At 42.7% G+C, this 27,190-nt stretch overlaps 1 protein-coding gene across 1 annotated transcript in view; it reads left to right on the top strand.

Moving 5' to 3' along the window:
* Window positions 1–27,190, top strand: part of otog (otogelin) — a 168,188-nt gene that overhangs the window by 108,264 nt on the left and 32,734 nt on the right. Inside the window, 17 exon segments of the mRNA XM_055154364.1 lie at window positions 2,921–3,059; window positions 3,156–3,290; window positions 3,464–3,610; window positions 4,707–4,826; window positions 5,053–5,169; window positions 8,047–8,203; window positions 9,288–9,314; window positions 9,427–9,492; window positions 9,601–9,705; window positions 14,166–14,441; window positions 17,463–17,580; window positions 18,852–18,931; window positions 20,340–20,623; window positions 20,737–21,016; window positions 22,032–22,204; window positions 22,300–22,558; window positions 25,660–26,024. Of these exon segments, the coding sequence (XP_055010339.1) occupies window positions 2,921–3,059; window positions 3,156–3,290; window positions 3,464–3,610; window positions 4,707–4,826; window positions 5,053–5,169; window positions 8,047–8,203; window positions 9,288–9,314; window positions 9,427–9,492; window positions 9,601–9,705; window positions 14,166–14,441; window positions 17,463–17,580; window positions 18,852–18,931; window positions 20,340–20,623; window positions 20,737–21,016; window positions 22,032–22,204; window positions 22,300–22,558; window positions 25,660–26,024 (2,848 nt within the window).

Raw genomic sequence — 27,190 nt, forward strand, 5'->3', positions numbered from 1 at the left:
TCAACTACCCAAAAAAAAAAACGGGGATGTCTTGGTTTTTTATTTTGAAATTCTGGTCACTTGGTGGTTTCTCTATGACACAGACAGCAAATACTGTCAAGAAAGTTTCAAGATAATCTGAAAACTCAAGAAAAAAAACACCAAATGAGTTTAAACGGCACATTTTTAGGAGCCTGTGATCAATGCCTCCAGTTCAGGTGTCTGTTGGATAACGCAGAAACTTGTGACTATAATTTTATGTGTGAAAGACTTTTTTAACAGCACGAATCAGCTCATCTGTTGTAGTTCCAACTAAGTCAGTTCCTTATGGTCAGATTGTGTTAAAACAGTGTGCAGATTAAAGTCTAAAATTGAGTAACAAAGCTTCAGACAGAGCAGTGTCTACAGCTTCACACCCCCAGGGAATTTTGTTGACACACTGCAAAAAAGCTTGGCCAAAATTTAATATAAAAACACTTAAATCTATCAGAAAATGATTAAAAGTAGTGAAATGATCTGTCCGTATTGTCCAAGATAATTTTACAAGTTTTCTTAATATAAGAAAATAAACAACCTCTGAACTAGATTGAAGCAGTCTCACGGGCTGGAAATAAGTTCTCAGATGCCAAATTCTCGATAAAATGCTTTAAATTCCACTAAATTCTAGATAAACATATTTAAAACAAGTTTATGATGAGTTTGAATGGCCTGATAATAAATTATCAGATGCCAAATTCTAGACATAAGTATTGGTAAATGGATTGTAGCTTCTTTAAAACATTTATTGTCTAGATTTAAGATTTTTTGACTAGTTGAATCAAAGAAAGAAATATATGTGACAATTTTTAAGATTATACGACAAATTTTGATCTAGTAAGTCGATAATAAATCAGAAAACAAGATGAATAACCTGATATAAGTTTTAAAATCTTGGCCAGACCAGAGAAATTTGCAGTATTATCAACTGAGACAATAAATATCTTTACCTTTTCTTACAACTTCATCAAATTTCGTGAACTCAGTCACATCCCCCGGTTTCTCTCAGCCGTTTGTAAAGTGTTCGGTTTCATATTCGAGCCTTATCTCCGCGTTTCGCTTTTGTGAACTCCGGTCTTCGGGGAAACGCCACTTCAGTTCGTCTGGTTTTGGGGCTGACAGAAAAATGAACCTGACAAAAGTCTTTTAGAACGGAGTCCGAACGTCCCGTGGGACCCGAACGCACCACGGCTCCAGCGGCCCCGCTCTAATCAGATCGGGCTCAAATGCAAAATGCCCCTGAATAAAACGGAGATAAAGACGAACAAAGTGGTTTGAGTGGTGTGAAAGAGCGTAATCTGATGGAGCTTTGACTCATACCGAAAATTACCTTTATGCAGAAATGAAAGAAAGATCTGTGTGAAGAATAATGTTTGTTAAAGGTCTAGACTCTAGTAAAACGTCAAAGAACAGAGCCTTTTTTCACTTTTCACTCTTTAAACTGTTGTGTAGCTCAATAATAACTCTGCTGCAAGAATTTTTATGATTTTTATCAGTTTACAAACTCTTGAGACTGGGCCCAGACTGACCAATCGCAGAGCAGCACGGAAACCAGCGCCGAACGAACCGAACTAAAGACTGAAGGACTAAAGGCGGCCACAAACGACAGGAGAATTTGCCCAATTTTTTTCTGCGATTTGCTTCTTCTTGAGTTCAGGGAGACGCAGTGACCCGACTTCGTGTCTCTGTGGTGATTGTGAAACCGCTGCGCTCCTCATGTGTGTGTGTCAGTGTGACCACCAAACATCAGCAACAACACGGTAACAGCCGAGAAAACAGACACAAAGACACAAGATACAAACTCAGGATATAGTGAAAATAATAAGAGTTTTTTCCTCGCTTCTCGTAAAGTGGTAAATTTAAAGTGCAGCGTCTCATCCACATTATCCACAGAAATCGTCCTCCACAAATAATGACCCCAGTCCACAAAACAGCGCTCTTAATCTAGTTTGAGTCGTTCTTTAGAAGTAAAAAGGTGGGAGTAGTTCCTCACGTGTGTCTGTTTACGTCCACACAGGTCGAGGTGAAGCTGCACATTCTCCACAGTGACTCGACTTCCCCAGGACTTTACCTCAAATCTTTTATGCTTTAAAAATCCTGTATCTGAAGTTTTGCACCACATTTTGCAAATAAAAATAACACAGTTTTGACTTGTATCTAAACTAGAAGTGCAGAGTCTGATCTTTGAACACTCAAGAGACTCAGAGCGACTGGTTTTACTGTCGACAGGAAACAGCTGACACTATCACAGCGTCACAGATTTATATCCTGTGGTTCACACACAGATCCCACTGCAGACTTTGTGATCAGAGACTTTAAGTCTTATCAGATTCTCCTCAGCAGATAAAAGTGGTCTAAATGAGGAGGCAGGGTGAGGAGCTCAGTCACACGGGAGGAGCTCGGAGTAGAGCCGAGAGGAGCAGCTGAGGGGAGGGCATCTGTTTGGATGCCTCCTGGACGTCTCCCTCGGGAGGTGTTATGTCCCACTGAGAGGAGGACCCGGGGAAGACCCACGACACGCTGGAGGGACTGTGTCTCTTGGCTGGCCTGGTAATGCCTTGTGGTGTCCTCGGAGGAGCTGGAGGAAGGGTCCGGGGTGAAGGAAGTCTGGGAGTTCCTGCTTAGACTGCTGCCCCTGCGACCCGGCCCCGGATAAGCGGAAGAAAATGAATGAATGGATTCTCCTCGTGTCTGTGTTGTGCACTTTTTGTCGCACGTTTAAAAATCGTTTAAGAATGAAAAATCCTGTGTGGAGGTCTTCAGTCTAAATAAAACAAAACTCAATTCATCTTTTTGATGTGAAACAACATTACAACATGGTAAAAACTCACTTACACAATGTCGGCTCTTTGAACAAAAATAATAAGTACTTAGTATTTAACCCCAGTGTTTGTGTCCCTGTCAGCGTCTGTCAGCACGGGACGTTCCAGTGTGTGTTCAGACCCTGTGCCTCCATGTGCTCGGCCTACGGAGACCGACACTACAGGACCTTTGACGGACTCCTCTACGACTACGTGGGAGTCTGCAGAGTCCACCTGCTCAAGGTAAGACCAGAGAGACCAGGTTTAGACCGGATTTAGACTGGGTTTATACAGGATTCAGTGCTGGTCCAGAGCCTGATCAGAGCCTCTCGTTCACAGAGCAGAGTGGACACTCCTGTCAGTGTGCTGGTGGAAAACGTGGACTGTTTTAACAGTGGAGTGATCTGCAGGAAGTCTCTGCTCATCAGTGTGGGACAGACGCTCATCGCCTTCGACGACGCCTCCGGGAAACCAGTAAGACCCAGAAACTTTATCGGGATTAGCCCATAGACATGGACACTAGAGTGTGGATAGGGCCGAATTTTTCTGTCCAAGCTCGATAGGCATTAAGATATCTGTCCAAGTCTGAAAAAACATCACACTTGTGTCCCTGGTTTCCTGGCCTTAAATCCAAATCTCTCGTTCAGAACCCGTCCAGTGTGATCGACCGCAGACAGAGGGTTTTCCTGTTCTCCGCTGGGATTTTCTCTGTGGTTCATTTCCACGAGGAGGACCTGACTGTGCTCTGGGACCGAAAGACCACGGTCCACATCCAGGCGGGACCACGCTGGCAGGTACCACCGTCACACACACATGTACTCACAGTAGTGTTCTGTCTCCCTTTGTGCCAAATACTGTATCACTGAGTTTGTTTACAAGGACACGAGTATCCAGGTTATGAGTCTTATCCCTGGTGTTAAAAGGTGACTGTGGTGTTTTTTGAACTGTAATGCTCACAGGATTATAAGGCACAATATCAGTAATGTTGAATTCTCTCGTCTATTTTCATACATGAGGTGCACCGGATTATAAGGAGCATTAAGTGAAACAAACAGACAACATTTGAGACTGATCCTTAGCCCAGGCATCCAAGATCCATCAGCAGATCATGGCGAAACTCGCCCAGCGTTGCCTCCCTGTCTCGATGAATGTGCATTACTCCGTGAGGCTCATAACCACAGCGGGCGTAATGCTCCTACAGTATATCAAGCGTAGTGGCTTCCTAGTAGAGCCCTGCACTGCGGGACCCGACGCAAAAAAGTGCGGCGCGGGACACATTTTTAAACCTCACTGGAGCCATGGAGTGGGATTGCACAATGTGGGAGTGTGCGGGTGGGATGATAAATTGCAGTCCCTCAAACTAAATATGAGTGTAAAGTAAAATATATGATATGATTATATGATTCATGTTTGCCTATCATACATAATCTGTGCTGGATATTTTATTTGGCCTTAATAAAAACATTTTAAGCAGCCTAAACTTGCGGATGTGGTCTAAACTTAATGAAAATTCTTTCCCACACAGACCTCTGCTTCATAATTTTAAGTCGTACTGAAACATTTTGACAGATCTTTGAGCGCCGTGTACCACAAAAAAACAGTTTGAGGTCAGTAAACACAACCAGAATTAATACATTAATATTAATACATAATTAATACATCGCACATGCTCAGTACAGCTCCAGTTTTGAGACATGAAGGGACCTGCATCTACAGGCCACAGTATCACAAATCCTCTCAGAAAAACCCAGTGAGAGTCTCCTGGTTTCTCATCATATCCAGGAGACTGAAATCAGGCACAGACACTCACAAAACCAGGATACTCAAAAAAACCCGATCATAACCGGGACATGAGCGCACGTAAACTCACTCACTGATGTTTGTGTTCAGGGGAAACTCAGCGGTTTGTGCGGAAACTTCGACCTGAAAACTGTGAACGAGATGAGAACTCCAGAGAACATCGAGTCCCCGACGCCCCAGGAGTTTGGCAACAGCTGGACGGCCACCGAGGTGTGTCAGATGCCCTCCCTCCCTCCTCCTGTGTCCCTGTGTGTCAGATGCCCCCCCTCCCTCCTCCTGTGTCCCTGTGTGTCAGATGCCCCCCCTCCCTCCTCCTGTGTCCCTGTGTGTCAGATGCCCTCCCTCCCTCCTCCTGTGTCCTTGCAGTGTTTAACTTTATGTAAAATGTCTCATGTTCCTCTGCAGATTTCACTGAGTCTGTCTGTTTTCCCTCCAGTGCCTGAGCAGTCCCGACGTGAGGCCTCCCTGCTCCGTGTTTCCTCTCAGAGAACCTTTTGCAAAGCGACAGTGCTCCGTCCTCCTCAGCGAAGTGTTCCAGAGCTGCCACCCGGTGGTGAGGACCCGGCACCAGCTCCAGTTTAACGCACGCAACACTTAACACTTTATTCACTTTGAGTTTAGCTGAACTCCAAGGTTAAGTCACTCAGGTTAGGAAGTTTTAGGAAGTTATGAAAGTTAAGTTATGTTTTTTTTCCCTCTAAATGGCAAGGCAAGTTTATTTGTACAGCACAGTCTGTACACAAAGTAATTCAAAGTGCTTTACAGAATCAGAAATACATTAAAATCACAATAAAAACAAATCAGAACATAAATAATCATCATAAAATTAAAAAGAGAGATTTAAACAGAGTCAAAGTAGAGGCCTGTCTCACATCTTCAGGAAGACGGTTCCAGGTTTTAACTCTACAAGCTGATTCAAACTGTTCTTCCCTAAATTAAAATAGGGAAAAGTTGAGTTGGTTACACTGACGATGATATTTGCAACAACTCTGATTTCGATTGTGTTGTGTTCAGAGTTCCCACAGTCATGGAAATCCTGGAAAAGTCATGGAAATGTCATTTTCTAGGCCTGGAAAAGTCAGGGGAATTTTGTAAATCAAATGAAAGTTTTGGAAAAGTCATGGAATTTTAGAATCTCTTTCACGCAACTCCGTCGTTCTGTAAAATTCTCATGAGACTTTTCTGATTATTTTCAAACATCTGCACCTTTTGTTTAAAAGAGACGACGATAAATGCACGGACAGGATTTAGAACGTTCAAAAACTATAATCCCAAACCATAAAGTGAGTGGAAAGAGTAAACATTTTATATTTAAACCTAAAAGTCTGATCAGTTCTTCACATGTAGGAGCCGTAAAGTCATGGAAAATTCACTTTAGCTCAGGAAAAGGTCATGGAAAAGTTTTGAAAATGTTGTTAGTGAAAAAGAGTGGGAACTCTGTGTGTTATATTCTCCAGTCCAAGAGGAAATCACTGACACTGCTCTGACTTTACAGTGTTTATAGGCAAGTTTCAGCTGACGTCATTGTTATTAAAAGCCGCGTTGCTGCTGGGAAATAATTTGGTCGGAGGCAAGAAACACGGTAGCGTCAAACACAGTGCGTAACCTCGCGTATTTATCCCCGATAATGGTAAATTCCTGCTGCATTATCGGACGCACAAATAGAAGCACGGAAGAAGGAAAATGTCTTTTTCGTATTCTGAGTGAAAAGAACCACTAACGGTGAATTAAACGACTTTCAAACATCCGCAGAGCAAACGTAGAAGATCCTAACAAACCGTGGACTCAACAAGTTCAACAACACATCGAGACTCTTGGAGGTTTTCATCTTTTCTGCTGTGAATGGCCCAGGAGTTTCCACCAAGTCATTGTGGATGTCGCCCAAGTGAATATTTGTCCAGGTAGTTGGAGATTCTGACCAGAAATTTGGTTTGGTCCAGACTCTGTCGGGGTTGAAAAGGGTGATTTGTCGTCCGTCGATGTTTATGACCAATTTCTGGTCAAATGGTCTTGGGTCGTCTGCCGTTAGAGTGGAGAAATAACCGGGATCAATACCCTTTACGTGCTTTCTCGCTCCGTCCGTCATGTTGAATTAGTGTTTCTTGCCGCCGACCAAAATAATTCCCAGCATGCAACGCGCGCTTTTGTCAACAATGAAACTTGCCGGAAAACTTTGAAAACATTTTTAGTTAGAATTCTGAATTAAATGTATTTTGTAACATTCTGTTACATCGTCCAAACTGATTAATATTCTGAATACTTTCATTAAATTGTATAATATTATAGTGAAAAAAAAGGGACAATGGATAAATACAGCGTTATGTTTGCAGTATTGTTACACATTTTAACCGATTAGACCAGAGGTGCTCAATACGTCGATCAGGATCTACCAGTTGATCGCCAAGGTCGTGTGGGTAGATCGCCGTGTCTTGTCTCGGACTCGCGTTTGGACTCGGTCTTGTCTCTCACTCGAGGTCTGACACTCAACAAGTGTGATCATATTTCATTCCGGCCGCTGCTGTTGGTAATAAACTTGTAGCGGGTGCAGGAGCGTGTGGGGCGTCTCAGTGCAGCCTGTGCGCTCATTTGAAACCCGCGGAGACTCTACGGCGCATCACAAACACACACGCTCCCTATGCACGGCTCGTCTGCGACAGCGTGTGCCCTCGTGTACCAGCGTGCATCACAGGGCAGGTTCAACTTCCTAAACATCCTACCTGTCCACCTGCCTCACGTCAGCACGCCGCCCCTCGCCTTTTCACGCTCTCGCTCCTTCCTGCGTACAGCCAACACAAGCCCCTCCCACAGTGCGGCTGATTAGAAGAACAAGACCAAACGTGAAGCAAAAACCAGTCTAAATTTGTGTTCCAGTGTTGGCACAAAGCAGGTCTACAGCATAGAGCGGATCTACAGAACAGACCTACTGCCACATTTGGCTGAAGTTTGTCTAACAAAAGTGACAAATGCATCTGTGTTTGTCACGATGTGCGTTTGGTTTGGTAAACGTGCAGAGGCTGGTAAATATCACTGCAAAACCAGAAAAGAATGAAACTCCAGTTTGGAACTTTAAAAAACAGGTTTAAAAATCTTCCTTCACTTTTTTCACAGTTTTGTGTAAAGTGCCAGAGGAAGTTCTCTTAAAGAAGAGGTTCTCAAACTGTGGGCGAGGGTCCAAAAAAGGGACACAGAGTGTTTCAGTGCAGTTTGTTTGACTTTGTATTAGGTCGATCATTTTGACTTGGTCATTTTGTAAGTAGCTCACATGATGAAAAAGTGTGAACACCTCTGGATTAGACACACGTGTGCACAGCGTTAGAGCAGTTTAAAGTCTGAATTACTTGGGTACCACAAAATGAAAGAAAATATATAACTATTCTTATTGCACATTTTCTGTACATTGATGTTTGTGACGTTGTTTGTTTGTGTGCAGGTGGACGTGACGTGGTTTTACATGAACTGTGTGGCGGACACGTGCTCGTGCAGTCGGGGAGGAGACTGTGAGTGTTTCTGCTCCAGCGTCGCCGCCTACGCCCAACGCTGCTGCCTCCAGGGCGTCTCTGTGGACTGGAGGAGCCCCTCGCTCTGCCGTGAGACACACACACCAGAGACTCTCATCCTCTGCTCCGTCTCATCTGCTCCATCTGACCTTCTGACCTTCTCCTCTGACCCTCTCCTCTACTTCTCTGACCTCCTCCTCTGCTCCTCCGATCCTCTCCACTACATCCTCTGCTCCTTTGACTCTCTCCTCTGACCCTCTAACCTTCTCCTTGGCTCCTCTGACCTTCTCTCTCTGCTCCTCTGCTCCTCTGCTCCTCTGCTCCTCTGACCTTCACCTCTGACTCCTCTGACTTCTCCTCTGCTCCTCTGACTTCCTCCTCTGCTCCTCTGCTCCTCTGCTCCTCTGCTCCCTCTGACCTCTGACCTTCTCCTCTGCTCCTCTGCTCCTCTGCTCCTCTGACCTTCACCTCTGCTCCTCTGACTCTCTCTGCTCCTCTGACTCCCTCTCTGACCTCTCTCTCCTCTGCTCCTCTGCTCCTCTGCTTCCTCTGACCCTCTGACCTTCTCCTCTGCTCCTCTGCTCCTCTCTGACTTCTCCTCTGCTCCTCTGCCCTCTGACTCTCCTCTCTCCTCTGCTCCTCTGACCTTCTCCTCTGCTCCTCTGACCCTCTGACTTCTCTCTCTGCTCCTCTGCTCTCCTCTGCTCCTCTGACTCTCTCTGACCTCTCTGCTCCTCTGACTCTCTCCTCTGCTCTACCTCTCTGACCTCTGCTCCTCTGACCCTCTGCTGACCTTCTCCTCTGCTCCTCTGACCTCTGACCTTCTCCTCTGCTCCTCTGACCCTCTGACCTTCTCCTCTGCTCCTCTGCTCCTCTGACCTTCTCCTCTGCTCCTCTGACCCTCTGACCTTCTCCTCTGCTCCTCTGACCCTCTGACCTCTCCTGACCTCTGACCCTCTCTCTGCTCCTCTGACCCTCTGCTCTGCTCCTTCTGACCGTCTCTTCTGCTCTTCTGCTCCTCTGACCTTCTCCTCTGACCTTCTGACCCCTCTGACCTCTGACCTTCTCCTCTGACCCTCTGACCTTCTCCTCTGACCCTCTGACCTTCTCCTCTGCTCCTCTCCTCTGCTCCATCTCACTCTGGACTTAACTTTTTCTCTTCTTTTCCTTGCAGCCTATGACTGTGAATACTACAACAAAGGTAAACTCGCTTTTTCGTCATTTTAATTTCACAGCAATAACGTTTTCTGTGTCGTCTCGTACAGTTTATAACCACACCTCTTCACCTTTTTCCCTCTTTATCTGTTGTTCAGTCCTGGGTAAAGGTCCGTACAGACTCATCCCTTTCAGAGACCGGACCTCGGTTCTGGCCTCCAGCCTCCCCCCGCTCTCCTTCCCTCAGCACCTGCTCCTGTCTCTCTCTGGGCCCGCTGGTGCCGTGGCCTCCCCTGGTTCTCCTGGTTCTCCTGGTTCTCCCGGTTCTCCTGGTTCTCCGGGCTCCGTGTTCCTGGTCCGGGCCAACAGCAGCGAGAGTCAGGGCTTCCTCTCCAAGTTCATGATGACTCCAGGACTGAGCCGCTCCAGGCCTCACGGTGAGTTCAGCACAACGCATGAAATAGAATCAGAATAGAAGAATAGAATCATAGAATAGAATATAATAAATAAAAACCCATCTCGGTTCACATTTTTTCATTTATATGTTTGCTGTTGTTGTTAGGAATGTAACAAAAACCGAAATATTGTGAAATCGTATCGTCAAAAGTCTCACAATAATATCGAATCACAAGTCTCTTTGCTTAAATTAATAGTTATTTTGATTTTTTTCAGTCTTGTTTGTGATTTTAATGTATTTCTTATTCTGTAAAAGCTCTTTGAATATCTTTGTGTATGAATTGTGTTGTACAAATAACCTCGCTTTGCTTTGCCGTGGTGCAGCTTCAGCTAAAAAACAGTTGCAAGTTATTTAAAACTGTAATGTGTTATTTATTTATGACTTGTTAGTGTCATTTCAGAGTCATTTGTTTCATTTCAATATGACTGTGTTTAAAATGTCAAACATGACACGACTATTACAGCACTTTAACTCTCAACAAAATAACTGTGCCAAGATGAAGGACTTTTGCGCCGCATATAGACTGAACCAGGACTAAACCAAGACTAAACCAGGACTAAACCAAGACTAAACCAGGACTAAACCAGGACTGAACCAAGACTAAAGTAGGACTAAACCAGGACTAAACCAGGACTGAACCAGAGCTGAACCAGGACTAAACCAAGACTAAACCAGGACTAAACCAGGACTAAACCAAGACTAAAGTAGGACTAAACCAGGACTGAACCAGGACTGAACCAGAGCTGAACCAGAGCTGAACCAGGTCTAAACCAACACTAAACTAGGACTAAACCAGGACTAAAGTAGGACTAAAACCAGAGCTGAACCAGGTCTAAACCAAGACTAAACCAGGACTAAACCAGGTCTAAACCAAGACTAAACCAGGACTAAAGTAGGACTAACCAGAGCTGAACCAGGTCTAAACCAAGACTAAACTAGGACTAAACCAGGACTAAAGTAGGACTAAACCAGAGCTGAACCAGGTCTAAACCAAGACTAAACCAGGACTAAACCAGGTCTAAACCAGAGCTGAACCAAGACTAAAACCAGGACTAAACCAGGTCTAAACCAGAGCTGAACCAAGACTAAAATAGGACTAAACCAGGTCTAAACCAAGACTAAACCAGGACTAAACCAGGAACCAGGACTAAACCAGGTCTAAACCAAGACTAAACCAGGACTAAACCAGGTCTAAACCAAGACTAAACCAGGACTAAACCAGGACTAAACCAGGTCTAAACCAAGACTAAACCAGGACTAAACCAGGTCTAAACCAAGACTAAACCAGGACTAAAGTAGGACTAAACCAGGTCTAAACCAAGACTAAAATAGGACTAAACCAGGTCTAAACCAAGACTAAACCAGGACTAAACCAGGTCTAAACCAAGACTAAACCAGGACTAAACCAGGACTAAACCAGGACTAAACCAGGTCTAAACCAAGACTAAAGTAGGACTAAACCAGGTCTAAACCAAGAATAAAGTAGGACTAAACCAGGTCTAAACCAGAACTAAACCAGGTCTAAACCAGGACTGAACTGAGGACTCAACCAGGACTAAACCAGGCCTCAGCCAGGACTGAACCAGGCCTAAAGCAAGACTTAAGTAGGACTAAACCAGGTCTAAACCAGGACTGAACCGAGGACTGAACCAGAGCTGAACCAGAACTGAAACAGGACTGAACCAGATCTAAACCAGGTCTAAACCAGGACCAAACCAGGACTAATCTTGGACTAGGACTTGGAATCTAGTTCTGCCCCCGAGAGAACCCTGAGCCCATGGAGCAGTGTTTCCTCAAAGCTCGATCGGGCGTCGGCTGCTCTTCGCCTCGTGGAGCGTGGAGTTCTGCGTCGGTCCTTTCGCCCGCGGTCACCCGACGGTCTACGTGGAGAACCGTAACGACGACGTTTCACCGCTGCTGACATCGCCGTGGTTTTAGCGAATTTGTATAAAGAAAAACAACAAACCCAATCCAGATTAAAAATGCAAATGTGACGCGTGTTACTCACATTTGTACACAGTAAAATATAAACTTTTTTTCCCTGTAATGTCACAATACGACGTTACAGCAAAAAGTAACTCATTACCAGTGTTGGGACTGGTGACTTTTAATAATATAATTCCCCTACAGATTACAGATTACATACACCAAAATGTAGTTTGTAACGTAATCCATTAAATTATTTAAGGTGAGTAATGTAATCTGAATACTTTGGATTACTTGATTTGTTGTAGAGAAGCAAAGACGAGGAAATCTTCACTTAAGATGTTTTGTCTGATAAAAGAAAATAAAAAGCCCAGACTTTACTCAACCAAATAAAAAAATATTATTGGTAGAAGACAAAGAGACACGTCCACACAGCATGATTTAGTCCTGTTAAATCCTGGTTTAGTCCTGGTTTAGACCTGGTTTAGACCTGGTTTAGACCAGGTTTTAGTCCTGCTTTAGTCCTGGTTTAGTCCTGGTTTAGACCTGGTTTAGTCCTGGTTTAGACCTAGTTTAAACCTGGTTTTAGACCTGGTTTAGACCAGGTTTAGAACTGGTTTGGACCTGGGTTTAGACCTGGTTTTAGATCTGGTTTAGACTTGGTTTAGTGTCCAGCAATAAGTGGAATTACCAAACAAAACAAAAAAAGGGAATAGCCCAAAATGTGAAAACAGGAAAATCCCTCTGTGTAATCCATTTATTTCAACCAAGTAACTGTAATCCAATTACCACTCACTGAAACAGTAACTGTAACTGAATACAGTTACTCATAATTTGTACTCTGATTACATCATGGGGGGCGGCAGTAGCTCAGTTGGTAGAGCATTTGCCCACTGATCTGAAGGTTGGTGGTTCGAATCCAGCTCTCAATATAAACATCACAGGTTGAGCGTCAGATCCACTAACCCACAGGTTTGGCTGGTGTGATTCCAGCTCCCACAGATGAATGCTGTCGTTGTGTCCTTGGGCAAGACACTTAACCCACCTTGCCCACAGTGTCTGCGTACACTGGTGTGTGAATGTGTGTGTGAATGTGTGAGTGGTTCCTTGTTGTAAAGCACTTTGAGTGTCTTGAAGGTGGAAAAGTGCTATAGAAAAATGTGACCATTTACCATTTTACCATAACTCCAGTACATGTAATCTGTTACTCCCCAACACTGCACATTACAGTAGTTAGTTACTTTTATAAAGCGTTACTCCCAACACGTCGTACAAACCTGGACAAACACACATCTGAATGTTTTTGAGCCTGTACGTCCCAGAGCGTCTGTGTCTGTGTCTGTGTCTGTGTCTGTGTCTGTGTCTGTGTCTGTGTCTGTGTCTGTGTCTGTGTCTGTGTCTGTGTCTGTGTCTGTGTCTGTGTCTGTGGTAAAGCTCTGGTCCTTCTCTGCCCTCGTCTGTTGTTCGATGTGGGAACAGAGGGTTTAGGTTTAACTTACACAGAGACTGAAACTGAGCCTCACTGTGAGTTTGGGAAAGATCTCACCTTAAAGGGCCCGTGCCTCACTTTTATTTATGGTAATTCAAGAAAACACCCTTCACTCCCAAAAGTATGATGTGAAAAGATGATGTTTTCAATTAAACTAGACTGAATGATGTTGTTTTGAATATATGTTTAAAAGGCGTTTTTATAGATGAGGAAAAAGCTGCCATGGACCGATTAAGTCCTGGTTTAGTCCTGGTTTAGTCTTGAGTAAGTCCTCACTTTAGTCTGCATTTAATCCTTTTCTTCTCCTGGTTTGATCCAGGCAACTATGGGTTGGTTCCTGGCTCAGTCCTGGTTTAGTTCTCTTTTAGTCCGGGTTTAGTCTTGGTTTAGTACTGACATAGTCCTTGTTTGGTCTTGGTTTCGTCTAGATTTTTTCCTGGTTCAGTACTGATTTAGTCCTAGTTCAGTCCTGGTTCAGCCCTGGTTTGGTCCTGGTTGGGTCCTGGTTCAGTCCCGATTCAGCCCCGGTTTAGTCCCGGTTCAGCCCCGGTTTAGTCCCGGTTCAGCCCCGGTTTAGTCCCAGTTTAGTCCCTATTTAGTCCTGATTCAGTCCAGGTTTAGTCCTGGTTCAGGCCTGGTTCAGTCCTGATTCAGTCCTGGTTCAGTCCTGGTTCAGTCCCGGTTTAGTCCCGGTTCAGTCCTGTTTTAGTCCTGGTTCAGTCCTGGTTCAGTCCCGGTTTAGTCCCGGTTCAGTCCTGTTTTAGTCCTGGTTCAGTCCTAGTTCAGTCCTGGTTCAGTCCCGGTTTAGTCCCGGTTCAGCCCCGGTTTAGTCCCAGTTTAGTCCCTATTTAGTCCTGATTCAGTCCCGGTTTAGTCCTGGTTCAGTCCTGTTTTAGTCCTGTTCAGTCCTGGTTCAGTCCTGGTTCAGTCCTGGTTCAGTCTGGTTTTAGTTCTGGTTTAGTTCTGGTTTAGTCCTTATAACTCCACTAGTTTTTGACATTTCCTTCTCTCTCTTTCTTCCTCAGACACTTCTCGCGTCTCCTTCGAAGCCGCCGACCGTCCGAACTACTTCCTGTTCGCGAGCCCGAGCGGCGAGGTGAAGCTGTCCAAGTGGCGCGACAGTGATGCATTCTGGGAAGGCGCCACGTTCGTGCTGCACAGAGACACGTGGATCCCGGGCTTCGTTTCGCTGGAGTCTCAGTCCAAACCCGGATTTTTCCTCCACGCGACGAGACTCATTCACCTGCTCAAGTACAGACACACGGACAGCTACCGCAAAGCCACGCTCTTCAGGGTCACAGGTCAGAGCGCGGCGCGGCATTGTGGGAAATGTAGTCATCAAATGTTTTATACTTGTAGTTTTTTTTTTTTAGTAGTAGTGACCTAGAAACTTTTTAAATAAATTGTACTGTCACAGTGATCAAACACCATACTTTATACATGTACTACTTGAGAAATATTCTTTGCACCGTCATGTGTCCCCATGGCAACAGTAACTACACCGCCATGACACCGCGCACACTATGTCATTGACTTCAGCAGCATCGGAGAAACATGGGCAGGTTTTGTTGTGTATTTAGTTGTTCTAGACCAGGGGTGTGAAACTCATTTTGGTCCGGGGGCCGTATCCAACCGACTTTGGTCCCAAAGGGGCCGGATCAGAAAACTCATGTCATATAAACCCCAAAAATAACAATAACTTCAAATATTTGTGCAGAGAAACGCAAATCTATTACAGAAATCTTTTTTAATTGATGAACTCTTTCTTATTATAATATTATGAACAACCTGAAACTTTAAGAAAACTTCAATTTCAACACAATATTTTAACATGAACTTGTATGTAAACAGGAATAAGTCCATTTTTGTTGTAAAATCCTGCACTCAGCTCCACTTTTCTCATGTTGGACATTTTTCTGATGAGGGTGTCACGGTCAACAGTCAAAACGATCGTCCTTTAAGAGCGTTTGGAAAGAGACAAGTCTTCATTTGTGCTGCTCTGGTGGGAGGGGCCACGTACAGAGACGCTGGAGACGCTGCTGTGATAAACACCACAGAAAATTAACAAGATTTTAATAGAAAATATAATTTAAATATTTTAGTAGAAAATCAGCCGAGGGCCACATTAAAGGTCTTGGAGGGCCGGATCTGGCCCCCGGGCCGTATGTTTGACACCTGTGCTTCTAGACGCTCTGAAAGGGATAAAACGATTTGTTTCTTCACTGTTCCTCTGGACATGACTCATCAGGATCAAACAAGGGAATTATCAAAAAAAAGACAGGAATTATGTCTAGAGAACATAAACCGCGAAGAGATTTCCAATGGTGCCATCAAGACACACTCACGTCACTTTCAACAAGGTATTTGTTATTTAAATTGTTTCATAGTTTATTTAATGAGAGAAACACATTTACTGAACTAAAATGTAAAAAGAAAACATTTGCAGTGTGAGTGGCAGTAGAAACTGTATCTTCCAGCACATATAAACATGTCACTCGTCGTAGGACCCAGGTTTTCTTTATTGTCTTGTTTATCCACAACTATGTCTTCTAGAATTAATCTCTTTTTGTGAGTGGATCTTTGTAACGTTCACGAGCATCTTTTCATGGTCGATTCTTTGGAGGTTCGGCTCACAGACTCTTCGACTCGTGCGTCATGTTGATCACAGGAGCCCAGTGTGGGTTCGTTGAATCGTAAACTAGTGCGGGTTTTCCTGGATAAATTAATTAAATTTTTGTTCAGTAAATGTGCTTCTTTCATTAAATAAACTATGAAACAATTTAAATAGAAAATACCTTGATGAAAGTGACGTGAGTGTGTCTTGATGATGACATTGGAAATCTCTTCGTGGTTTATGTTTCTAGTCATAATTCCCGTCTTTTTTTGATAATTCCCTTGTTTGAGCTCCATGATGAGTCAATTTCCAGAGGAACAGTGAAGAAACGAATCATTTTATCCCTTTAAGAGCGTCTAGAACAACCAAATACACAACAAAACCTGCCCATGTTTCTCCGATGCTGCTGAAGTCAATGACATAGTGTGTGTCCGGTGTCATGGCGGCGTAGGTACAGTTGCCATGGGGACACGTGACGGTGCAAAGCCTCTATTGCAGTAACAGTACTCTTACTTGAGTAAAAGTTGTGCTTCCTCTTCCCACTGTGAGTGAGTCTAAAGTGACAAAACCTTTATGCGACAATCTGAAATGATTTGAACATTTGTTTTTCTTCAGATCGGATTTAGTTTGTCCAATCTTTGTGAAGATGAATTCTTGTGAATCTTGGCCAAAATTTTAGATATAAACATTAAAATCTATCAGAAAATGATCTGTCCATGCCACAAGATCATTTTACTTGACAGGTTATTTTAAAATAAATTAACTCTAGACTAGAATTAAGCAGTCTCAGGACCAGTAAGTCATAAGTCATAAATCTGAAAACAAGATGAATAACCTGATATAAGTTTTAAAATCTTGGCCAGATCAGAGAAATTTGTAGTCTTGTATGTAACAAGTTCTTGCTTATTACTAGGTAATAAAAGTGTAACAAATGTGTAATAGATGTAATTGTAATAACCGTGTAATAACTGTGTTATGATTACTATGTGTAATTAGCGGAGTTGAATGATCAGAAGATCTTCGATTGTACAGTTAAGTAGTTGAGGAAGCTGGAGGAGGTGGGTGATAGAGGACAGGCCGTTAGTCCCTACCAGACCGAAGTTCTTTCAAAAGGACAGTTCCTAGCTCGCCATCAAATTAAACCCAGGTTTGGGCACCTGGCCAGTTCAGTATTGTTTTCAATGTATTGAAATGCCCAGCACACATGACAATGTCACACAACAGGTCTGGTTCTTCAAAGCTCTGTCCCCTGCTCCTCCCACACAACTGAGGAGAGAGAAGTCAGGGACCTTATATACTCTGACTGATGAAGTGTGATTGGATAATTGGTGAAATGGGCGGGGTGATGGGTGGTGACAAATCATGTGGAGTGGGGGAAAACCTGGGTTGGATCTGGATAACGGGATTGAATTTTACCCTGGTTACAAGTGGTTTAGGCCGATCAGCGTCAGCACCAAGTAGTATTGAGGTTTGGGCGGCGCCAAAGGTGTAAACACCCAGTGAACCAAAACAAACGTGTCGACGCAGACACATGTGCACTGGTTTCTTTGATCAGAAATACAGAGAATTTAGGTTGTGAAAATAGTGCAGAGGGAAGAAATGGGAAGATGTCTCACCTGGAAAAGTAGATTTTTTGGTTTGTTCTGCTGTAGTGACACGTCATATATCCATCTGTTATTTTTAACGTGTTGTATTTGATTTTGTCCAGGCCCCAGCGCGGACGCCCCAGTGGGTCCTCAGTGTCAGTGGAGATACGACTCGTGCTCTGTGCCCTGTTTCAAAACCTGCAGCGACCCCAGAGCCGACTCCTGCACCTCCATTCCACAGTAAGACGCTGAAAATACCACAAAGTACAAAAATACAAAATAGTAAAGTATTAAGCTTACGTTACATATTAGGCACAGACTGGCAGCCTCATCTCTGCCACTTTGCCCCAGGGCAGCTGTGGCCACTACAGTGGTTTACTCTGGGTGTTGGCAGGTCATTTTGTAGCTGCCCATTTGTCCCAGTGGCTCCTTAAACCATGTCCAATCACACTGACAACTGAAAAGTGAAATTAAAACAATGATAGCTTTTAGTGAAGTAATGTTTTACTGAAATAATGCAGAAGAAAAATATGTCTTGATATAAAATGGGCAACAAATAGAAGTAAAATGTACCAGCGTCCTTTAATGTATACTGTGCTGTTTTTGTTCGTACAGTTTAATGAATGAACCTAAACAGTGATGGACTCGGACCAAAAAACAGCCCTGAATTTTTCCCTCACAAATACAGGAAACCATGGGGGACAATAAATGAAGAAAACACATAAAGATTCACTAATTCTGATTGTTTATTAATAAAAACACCAAAATCACTTAATTTCAAAGTGACTTCACGTTTTTGTCTTTAACATTTTCCCATCCTCCTTTCTCCTTAAGTTTCCGGTAACACTTTATAATAACTTATTTAGCCTTAATAAAGCATGAACAAAGACTTAATTAATAATGAACAAAGACTTAATTAATAATTAACAAATACTTAATTAATAATGATTCACGCTTAGTAACTACTTAATTACTACTTTAATTAGCACTTGCACTTAATTTGCCTGTGCTGTAAATAGTTACTCATAATTATTTCATACTTAATTACTCATGAACTAACCATTTGAGCATTTATTAATCATTAGTAAACTATGAGAGAATGATTTACTAATAATGCAATGCAATGATAATTCAAGCAGCTGTTATCTGTTAGTTAAGTGTTTTTCAGAGCTTTTCTAAAGTGAAGACAAATGATCCTTTATTAAGCATTTACTAAGCGTGAATCATTATTAATCAAGTCTTTGTTCATTATTAATTAAGTCTTTGTTCATGCTTTATTAAGGCTAAATTATGTGTAGTTATTATAAAGCGTTACCATGTTTTCTGTTCGACGTTTATGACCAACGAGTGACCTGCTCTTCTTTGTTACCTTTTAAGCCATGCAATTTATGCTTGACAAATGGGCAGTTATGGTTTTAGCGCCCTCTGCTGTTAGTGCGGCTGATGGACAATAGACCAGACGATTGTTCAGATTCCCAGTCCGCCCCTGATCCAACCCGTTTGTGTTTCAGAGTGGAGTCCTGTCTGCCTGTGTGTCCCTCTCACATGGTGCTGGACGAGGTCACTCACCGCTGCGTCCACCTCCAGGACTGTGAGTAACTGCAGTTTAAAGCTGCACTGTGTAACATTTACTGCTGGAGGGTCTGCTGGTCTCTATGAAGATGGAGGGTGATTTCCCCAAAATGTTCCCTAGTCAGGCATTAAACCAGGTCAAGTTAAAGATTGGGTTTGTAGAGATGTGACACAGTAAGAATCTGTAATTTAGTAAATGCTGGATAGAAAGAGTTAATGCCATGCTGTAGGGGTTTGCAAAAATATCGGAATATCGATATATCGTATCGTTTAATGTGATGATACAGTATCGATATCGTGGGCTACTGTATCGATATATCACCAAGAGTATTTTTACGTGTGTTTTACTAAATTATTTTGTTACAGTGCTACAGTTTTGTGGCTTGTGGAGTGAAAGGAAACTCATTTATGTGACACATTTGACATTTTCACTGTTTTGATGTTTAAAATGTTTGTGTTTCATATGAACTTTGCACAAGAAGTGGTTTAACAAACACTTTTAGTATCACAGCCATGATTTTGCCTTTATTTTTTATTGAACTGTATCGAATCGATTTGAAATATATCGTATCGAATCGAAAGTGCACTGTATCGAGATATGTATCGTATCGGCAACTTCTTAATGATACCCAGCCCTACCATACTGTGGGATATTCTACGGACTCAATAATATCTCCATGGTTATAAGCAGCTGTAGGAAACCCTGCCATAAAACAGACATGTCAAACTCAGGCTCAGGGGCCAAATTTGGCCCACGATATAATTATATTTGGCCCGTGAGATCATATCAAATCTGTATTAGAGCTGCTGCCGGCTGCAGATCGACTATAGAAACATTATTTATTTAAAATTTAGTTATTATTTTATATTCTGTTTGTTCTGGATTAAATGTTTAAGCAAAACTATTATTAAACATTTATTTTAATAAGAAAGGTTTAACATTACATATCTTGAAAGAAGAGAAAACACGCAGATGTTGAAATTTTTCAATAAATATTTAGTTTGACCCACGACTTATGCACAGTTTTTAATTTTGGCTTCTGTGAATTTGAGTTTGACATTGATCATCCTGATTTAAAATAATGTTCAAACAAATTTGTCCATGAAAAATATTGTTGTCATAGAGATTACCAAAATTTCAAACTCAGTTCCAATATTAAGGAATAGACTCGATACTCAATACCGATTCTGATACCGATTCCACAAAACAATCATAATAAAATAAAAAATAAAAAAACACTCTTTCTTTAGACAATATACTGTGATTTTTACTTTCTTTTCTATTCCCATGTGGTCTTATATCTGTGTAATCCCTCAGTGGTCCAGGGAGTGATCTAGGTCTAAACCAGGACTAAACCAGGACTAAACTATACAGTTCACCATTTTTGAAACCTTTATTCAATGTTTTTTGTTTTTTTTCCCCTCAGGTATTAACCCTCCAGTTGGCTCCGACACCTCTTTTCTCACTTTCCCTTCTCTAAACACCACACTTTCCGGTGTATCGCCCCCCGAAGTCCAACCTGAGCACTACACCTCCAGAGTGACTGACTCTCCGTCGAGCAGAACCACGACCGGCGCTCCGTACGCCATCACCGCCTTGTTTTGGTTCACAGACATCATGTCCACCACGGCTCTCACCAAACCGGAGCCGACGAAATCTGCAGAAATCACCACAAAAACCACCACAATCACCACCAAACCCGCTGATTTAGTTACAGAACCGACTAAAATAACTACGACGACGACCGAAATTGAAACTGGACCACCGAAAATCACAGAAAGTCCGACTACCGCTAAGCAACATCACGAAACCAAGTCGACCAGCAAGCCGTCCAAGGTTACCGCGAAACCATCGAAAACGACGACGAAATCGAGCGATACGAGCACAAAACCGACAAAACCCACGGCAAAACCGACGAAATCAACCACCAAATCGACCACGACTTCGACCGCGTCCCGCATAGAACCTCTCGAACCCACAAAATCTGCCATGGGGGCGACGGCGACCACGCGAGAAGCGGCGAAAGTGACGACGAAAGCGGTGGAGACGAGCATGCAGCCGAGCGCGACCACGAAGGACGCGAGCGGAATCAGCACGAAGCAAGTGGAACGAACGACCAAAGCTTCGCAAATAATAACGACGAAACCAATTACTACTGCAGCTACTACTACTGCTGCTACTACTACTACTACTACTACTACTACTACTACTACGGGTACTACAACTAAAATGAGCGATGATATTGTGAAACCAGACAAAACGACAACAATAAAACCGAGCGAAGTTACCACTAAAACGCAACCAAGCACATTCAGATCTACACCTAGCGCTACTTTCACTACACCAGCAGCTACTACTACAACTTCTACTACTACTACTACTACTACTGAGGCAGAAAAACCAAGTACTACTGCGAAAACTACTACAAAACAACTCGAAATTATTAAGACGTCAACAACAACTTCGCCATCGCCCGTTCATCCAACAACGGAAACCACTTCTGCTACTTCAACTCTTCCTACTACTACTACTGCTACTGCTACTACGGGTACTGCAAAGACTACTTCAATGACTACTCCACCAAGAACTGGCCATATTGTTAGTACTACTTCGACTACTACTACTACTACTACTGCAGCTCCTGTTGAAATCGAGAAACTGGCAACTACGAGCAAAACGACGAAGCAACCGTTGATTCCTGACGTGGCAACAACGAAGTATGCTGCTACTACTGCTACTACTACTGCTTCTGCTGGTACTACTACTACTACTACTACTACTACTACTACTACTACTGCAAGCCCAATTGAAGTTGTAACTACTAAACGAACCACTTCTGAGGCGCCTTCAGACTGGAAAACTACTACTAAAGTCTCAGCGATTTATCCTCCAACAAAAGAAATCAGGCCTCTGTCTCAAGTTATAGATAATACTACTACTACTTCTACTACTACTGCTTCTACTTCTACTACTACTGCAAAAACATCTCGGTCCACCACTGCACCAAAAACGTATAAAGTGACGGCAAAATCTGAAGCACCAGAAGAGGCCAAAACTACAAGAGTGCAAGTCCCAGCGCATACAGTGAGGCCAGAAATACGAACAACTACTACACCAGGAGTAGAAAGTACTTCAAAAATGTCTACTTTGTCGGTAACTACTACGTCTGCTACTGCTACTACTACTACTACTACTACTGCTGCTACTACTACTAGTACTACTACACGGACATCAGATCCATGGCACTCACCTCACGGTACAACAACTGTACAAGTTTCACCAGCGACGAAAGCTACTACTACTACTGCTACTACTACTACTACTACTACTACTACTACTATTGGTACTTCAGTCAAACCCTCATCTACTACAGTAAAAGTACCTAGTCTTCCCATAACTACAGAGCCAGAATCTACTCTCAAAACGACACACATAAAAGAAACTACTCTCCCTCCAAAGATCGAAACGTCCGTGAAGCCTCCGATAGAGAGAACGGAGACGGGCCTGACCACTTCTGCAGAGAGGGCGCCCCCTGCTGTGGGAACGAGCGCAGTGCCGCCGGTGACACAAAGACCCACAGCGACAACAACAACAACAACAACAGCAACGACAGCGGCAGCTCGTCCGGACACAGGCAGAGTGGAGGTGAGCCTTTAGAACTGTGGTAATGGGCATTTGTGAATTATTTTTATGATTTCGTAAGTCACCAAACGATCGATGAGGGTTAGTCGACTTGGGGAAACTCATGGACATTATTATTATATTTTTGAGCAAAATATTGTTTTGTATCTAACTGGTTTGGTATGGTGTGCTTTTTATTTGTACAAGAACAGTGCACAACAAAACCAAGACAGAAGTCATAAGAAAGAAACTGGTGCCCGGTTAATTTAGAGTTAACATCATCTGAAGGAAAAAACAGGAAATAAGTCACAAAATCAGGTGTTTTCAAAGGACAGATAGAAAAATGAGAAAAACTAAGACTTAGAAATATATATTTTCTATGCTCATGAGTTACCCTCTAATGATCCTTTTCTTTTTTTTAAATCAAGTCACTGGAAGTAAATTACTGTAAATATTGCTTCCTTAAATACCCAGTGCCGTTTGTGCAAAAATATTAAAATATCAATATATCAGATCGTGGGCTGCTGTGACGATATGTCATATTTTTAGGTGTATTTTACAAAATTATTTTGTGTAAGTGCTACAATTGTGTTGACATTTTTACAGTTTTGATGACATGGTAGCTGCAGGGTCTTAAAAGCCTTAAATTAGTCTTAAATTTCATGTTCCTAAATTAAGGCCTTAAAAAATCTTAAATGATGTTGAAGTCTTATTTTTTTCCACAAAGGTCTTAATTTTCATTAGCCTGTTTTTTTTGTAAACTCAATCGGGCTGCAGTGCAATGTTAAATTGGAGGGAGGGGGGAAAAAACAACAACGTGAAATCATGTAACTTGAATGAACGTCTAATTTTGGAGTATATACAAACAATATTTTGGTTTCTGGCCAGGGCGGTAGAGCGGAGTAAGACACTGGATGGATCATGGGGAAGTGTAGGTTTAGTACTGGTAGTTGTTTGGTCATTATTAGAATTGGATCTGGTGTTTTTCGCCCGCATAATGGGTGCAATGTTGGTCTTAATTTTCATTTCAGTGGTTTTAAAAAGGTCTTTAACTCTTTCCCCCCTGGACGCCGACTAGGAACAACCCATACATATGTTACTGGGGCTACACCCATAGAGCATAATTGCATAAAAGAAAACAGACTTCCACGAGTGATTTCAGGGCAATTTTGGTTCATAAGCAAGTATAAAGCCCGGATAGTTTGTTCGGATATCGCAGGACTCCATACAGACGCATCAGTGGCATTCTCATCTTCTTAAGTTTCACTCTGTGTAAGTCCGTCACTGTCGCTGTTTTCCACTTTATAATCACCCTCATCATCACTTTGAAATCTATAAAAGTCACTTTCTCTAAACTTATCCATAAAATACGTCCGCTCCTCATTATTTCTAAAACTGTGCGCCGCAGCGCGATCTTTCCATTACACGTGTTTCGTGTTGTGTTTTTTCCGGAAGCTACCATCGTCACTACTTCGATTAACTTCGGAAAAAATCGGCGAAAACATATCCTTGAATCCTATTGGTCAGTCTAGTGTGGGTTGTAGTGGCCCCGACCGATCACAGTCTCTGTTTAAATGTGAAAAATTGAGCCGTTTCTAAAGGTCATCAAATCACGTCTATAGTGAAACAGGGGGGGTCGTCAAATGTCGTCTTCATGGGGGAAAGAGTTAAAAGTCTTAAATTTGGAGTAGTCAAACTTGGGGATACCGTGGATGAGTAAAATGGCTGTTTTTCATATTAACTTAGTAGACTTTTGCTATCACAGCCATGATTTAGCCTTTGTTTTTGACTTAAACGTATCGTATTGAATTGAAAGTGCACTGTATTGAAAAATGTATCGTATCGTGGTCTGTGTATTGAGGTATTGTATCGTATCGGCAAATTCTTAAAGGTTGTATAGAGGATTTTTTAAAGGGAAAAGAAATACAGCAACAGTTCTTTTTTCAAATGTTGTGCATGCGTGACACCACCTCCCTCCTCCACAGCTTCCTCGGTAGAAACATCTCCTCCTCCCACCTCTTTACTCTAGAAATCACGTTTGTTTACATCCAGTGCGTGTTCAGAATCACTACTGAAGTGACCTGTCTAGAAATTATTTAGCGACCGACACGTCAGTTTTTAGACCCTTCATCTGCTTCGTTCACGCAATCACTGGAAGGAATCTCCAAGAATCATGTGTTTGGCTTTACTCCTTTTCTCCTTCTTCTCTTCTTCTTTCAGCGACCTCAAAAACGGACTTTCTTTCGCGGCGAACTGGTCGTGGATTCTTGTCCGACATCGCGACAAACTTTGTGCGAACTGCGAGGAAGCGACAGTTTTAAAAAGCCTCTAAGAACCGCTGCATAAATCCCAGCGCGCCGACGAGTCAGTTACACTAGAAACATAGGGAGTTTGATTGACAACCTAACAGCCAATAGAAAATGAGGGAGCCTTGTTTTCTTTTGGCTGATGTTTATCTGCCCTCACTATGGCCACAGATGACAAATTTTCATTATTTTTTCTTTAATCAACATAATTACAAGGCTGCTGCATCTCTGTGAGGGTATTTTAAACTTTCCTTGACAATTTGAAAGTAAAAAAAAAATCCTCCATACAACCTTTAATGATGCCCAGCCCTGTTTTCTATGGTGCTCAGTGGCAAGTTGAGGTGTTTTGGTTTTAATATCTTGTTCTTTTTAATCCCAGTTTGTTTTGTTTTTTTAATCTTCAGATTCCACAAACTACCACCCGAACCACCACCACCTCCACATCTCCTCCTCTTCCTCCTCCTCTTCCTCCTCTCCACCCGTCCTCCGCGGCTCCCGTCACCTCCTCTTCCACCTCCTCCTCCACCACCTCCTCCACCTCCTCCTCCGCTCCAGAGAAAGTCCCTACAGCGAAACCTACGTCCGCTCCAACCGCCAAACTCCCCACGACCACCACGAAAACCACGCTCAGAGCTCCAGTCACCACCAGAGTCACCGGTACAGAAAGTATCCGACCCACTACTGCAAAAATTACTACTACTACTACTGCTACTACTACTACTAGACCTATAGGACCAGTTATTACTACTACAACTACAACTACTACTACTTCTAAAGAGGATCTGACTGTAGCGACTAAATCTACAAGTCGACCTGTAGCGCCCACATCTGGACAAAAACTTGAAACTACGTCCTACGCCACAACTACGACGTCTACGGTTAAATCTGATGACAAAACAACGACCAAAAAGGCGGAAATCGCGAAAACGCCTACGCCTTCGTTCAAACCGCCGACCGAGGCGACGGAGGCGTGGAGCGTCCGTGCGTCGACTGCTGCCTCGACCGTTTCCGTGACGACGGAGACCAGTAAAGTGACGACGAAAGAGAGGGGAGAAGACGAAGAGGAAGCGCCGACGACCACGGCGAAAACCACGCCCAAAGCCACGCCCTCCACCGTTTTAGACACGACGAAATACACCGAGACGACGGCGGCAGTGAGTTTACAAACGGCCCGCGCGTGTACGGTGAGTGGAGAGCGGCTTTTTATTGTTTTACCCGATTAATGTTGTTGTTTTTTAGTTTTCTACAATGTTATAACAAAAACAGTTCTTCTCTCAAACTGAACACTCTGCTCCACCTTGTGATGTCATGTAGTGATAAAGGAAGTGCTCTATTGCCTTTTTAAACTCCACACACCTTCACTAAAATTATTTGGATATTTTCAGCCCTGGAATTGCCAATTAGAGGTCTGCACCGGACAGAATTTTCAGTCCTGCTCCCGCCCGCGTTCATCTTGACAACATCAATCAACAACAATAACAGCCAGAGACACAAAGTTATTCAAAAGAAATATTTAAATCAATAACATAACTTTGTGCCTCTTCAGATGGGGGAAGCTAAACAAAGACATAGAAAATATCTAAAAATATATATGTATACGTTTGCTCCGTATATCGTTTTTCTTGTTGTTAATTAAACGTTTTTACACTCACCGGAATAAACCCTGGGTTAGTCTGTATGAAATCAGCTGTTTTCAAGGAATCTCTCCAATGAGTCATCTCAGATTTGGCTGAAAATAATTCTAAAAATTTCTAAAATTACCAAATGAAAGAATCTCAAATTTTAGCTCAATCCCGTGAGTTTTTCCTGAGTTATGGCTCGTTGAAATTTTGAGGTCACGCTCACTTTTTTGGAAGCCTTAATTTATAATCATGTTTGAGAGACCATGACTTCATGAAAAATAGAACTAGGAAGCTGAAAGTTTTTATTAGATTCTTGGTCATAGATTCTGAATCTGTTGTCAAATATTGTGTATCTTCATTAAGGGGGGCGCTGTGAGCCTCCAAAATCTCACATTTGGTTGCTGCTCAATTTTTTTTTTTTTTTTTTTTGAGGTCCAAGATCTATTTACTCCAAGCAGATATTTACAAACTAACTGTTAATCCTGAATATTTGAGAGAATGACCATTTCCGACAACAATCTCACACTTTTCTGATCTTACATGTGGACGGTGTAGAGTCTCAAATATGGACACAGACCAAATGTGACCTTTTTGGCTCCTTCTTTGGAGCCTCAGTTCCTCATGTGGCACATTTAGATGTTGATAAAATTTTTACCAGAGAAACTTTGGTAAATTCTGATTAGTTTAAAGTAATAAAAACATTTACTATTAACTTCCTTCATTTTATC

The sequence above is a fragment of the Boleophthalmus pectinirostris genome, unplaced genomic scaffold (genome assembly GCF_026225935.1).
Source record: "Boleophthalmus pectinirostris isolate CB_2022bp ecotype Guang Dong unplaced genomic scaffold, ASM2622593v1 HiC_scaffold_19, whole genome shotgun sequence".
Taxonomy (NCBI): Eukaryota; Metazoa; Chordata; class Actinopteri; order Gobiiformes; family Gobiidae; genus Boleophthalmus; species Boleophthalmus pectinirostris.